The sequence below is a fragment of the Trypanosoma equiperdum genome (assembly GCF_001457755.1).
Source record: "Trypanosoma equiperdum strain OVI genome assembly, contig: ctg_351, whole genome shotgun sequence".
NCBI lineage: Eukaryota > Euglenozoa > Kinetoplastea > Trypanosomatida > Trypanosomatidae > Trypanosoma > Trypanosoma equiperdum.
Genome location: NW_027124256.1, coordinates 30,845 through 32,480, shown reverse-complemented (window position 1 = coordinate 32,480; position 1,636 = coordinate 30,845). Strand labels below are relative to the sequence as shown.

General features: G+C 46.6%; 1 protein-coding gene and 1 pseudogene across 2 annotated transcripts; both read right to left on the bottom strand.

The window, feature by feature from the left end:
* Positions 1 to 109: 109 nt before the first annotated feature.
* TEOVI_000133400 (uncharacterized protein) lies at positions 110 to 673 on the bottom strand (the record flags this gene model as incomplete). Its single annotated transcript, XM_067224570.1, has 1 exon — positions 110 to 673. One exon carries the CDS (start codon positions 671 to 673, stop codon positions 110 to 112), a length of 564 nt encoding a protein of 187 aa, XP_067080671.1.
* A 254-nt stretch (positions 674 to 927) lies between these two features.
* On the bottom strand, positions 928 to 1,635 carry TEOVI_000133300:pseudogene (annotated as a pseudogene). The gene has a single exon. A coding segment is annotated over exon 1 (708 nt).
* Position 1,636: the final 1 nt, after the last annotated feature.

The window sequence follows — 1,636 nt, the reverse complement described above, 5'->3', positions numbered from 1 at the left end:
AAAAAAAAAAAAAAAGAGCATAGTCGATACATAAAGCACCAGCTCGGACACCGTTTGCACGACCTAGCGAAGGAAAGTGGTCAGAGGGGAACCCCAAAGCCCATATTGCTCACACTGTCTTTTTACTCTGTCGTCGCTCTTCGCACTCTGCCCACTGAGGCATCTTGTTAATTTCCCGATAATCGGGCAACGGTGCCTGGTCAATACCACTCTGATGTGGTCGATACTTCTCAGGAAGCTCCGGTATAACGCGATAACTGTAATCAACTGTTTTGAATTGCTTATAGTATAGCCACTCTTCTTTCGTATCAAATCTCTCAGGTGGATTTCCATTCTGAAACGCCTGAACAGCCGTTCGAATAGCGTCTCGAGTCATCCGTGGGATTCCCCTTACACGTAGTTGTCGTTTGTCGCAAGTAAATAAATCATTCCAGTCCTTAAACGATGCCTTGAAGTCACTCGTGGGCCTCAAACGGTGTATATCAGCTCTTTCTAGAAATGTCTCGTGGTTTGGTACATAAGATGTAGGAGGACGTATGGACTGTGGAACAATTTCCGATCGCTGTGTGGTTTCTATTGGTGCCAACTTGCGTGGATCCGGCATGTACGTATACTTGTACGACTTGTGTGGCCCATATGTTTGATCTAAAACAGTTAACGTTCTTTTCAGCATCCTTAGACCACCCTTTCTCAACAGGCTCAAAAAAAGTGAGAGTTTTGAGGGGGCATGCGTAGCTTCTGACAACTTATCTGCTTAAAGCGAGATCTAGGGAAACTTACCATAACACACAACACATTACCCGCTCCCCTTACCCGACGTTTCACAAGTTCATATTAGAGAGTTGGAAGCAAACAGGTCAAAGGATCATGACGACTTCTCTGGTACCGTGCTTCGCTTTTTATTCGACTACTTAATTTATCTAGCTTTCAGTTGTGGACTTGCACCCCCACCACTGCTGCTAATAGTCCCGGGATTGTTATTGCTCCACTGCTAACGGTGATAATTTTCCCCTTCACAGTCTTTCCGTTTAGTTGTTGAATACACTTTAGAACAGAATCAGGCGACCTGTAGAACACCATTGCCATGGTCTCATAACGGCTCAGATCGATTAACTCTCCAAACGGCGAAAATAATCGGGCTACCTGATCGTTAGTCATGTTAAAAGGAACGTTGTCTACCAATGCTACGCTGGCCCGCGCGGGTGGCGTAAATGGATGGTGTCGAATTGCATTATTCCCTTTGTTACTTGTTCGCTCGCTGCCGCTACCTGGGCCTATCACGCTTGGGTGGCGTCGCCGGTTCCCTTCGCGTTTTCTTTCATTGAATGTGACGTCCCCTTTATCAGTCGCCCCGAAGGAAAAAATTTCCATTGCAGGATCAATTAACATATTCTTTCCCATTTTGCGCATCCTTTGCTTAGCCTTTGGTTCTTCAATCTTTCGTACTAGCCCCGGAACGGCATCTATCCGCGAAGTGGCATCCCTAGCAGCCTCCTTGTCGCTAAACTTAATGAAAACGCTCGTCGTATTTTCTTTACCTTCTTTGGCTCGTAGAGAACCCACCGCCTCCACGCCAGGCCACTCGCGGACAACGGCTTCAATACGTTGAAAATCGTGCGTGGGGCAATATGCCAGC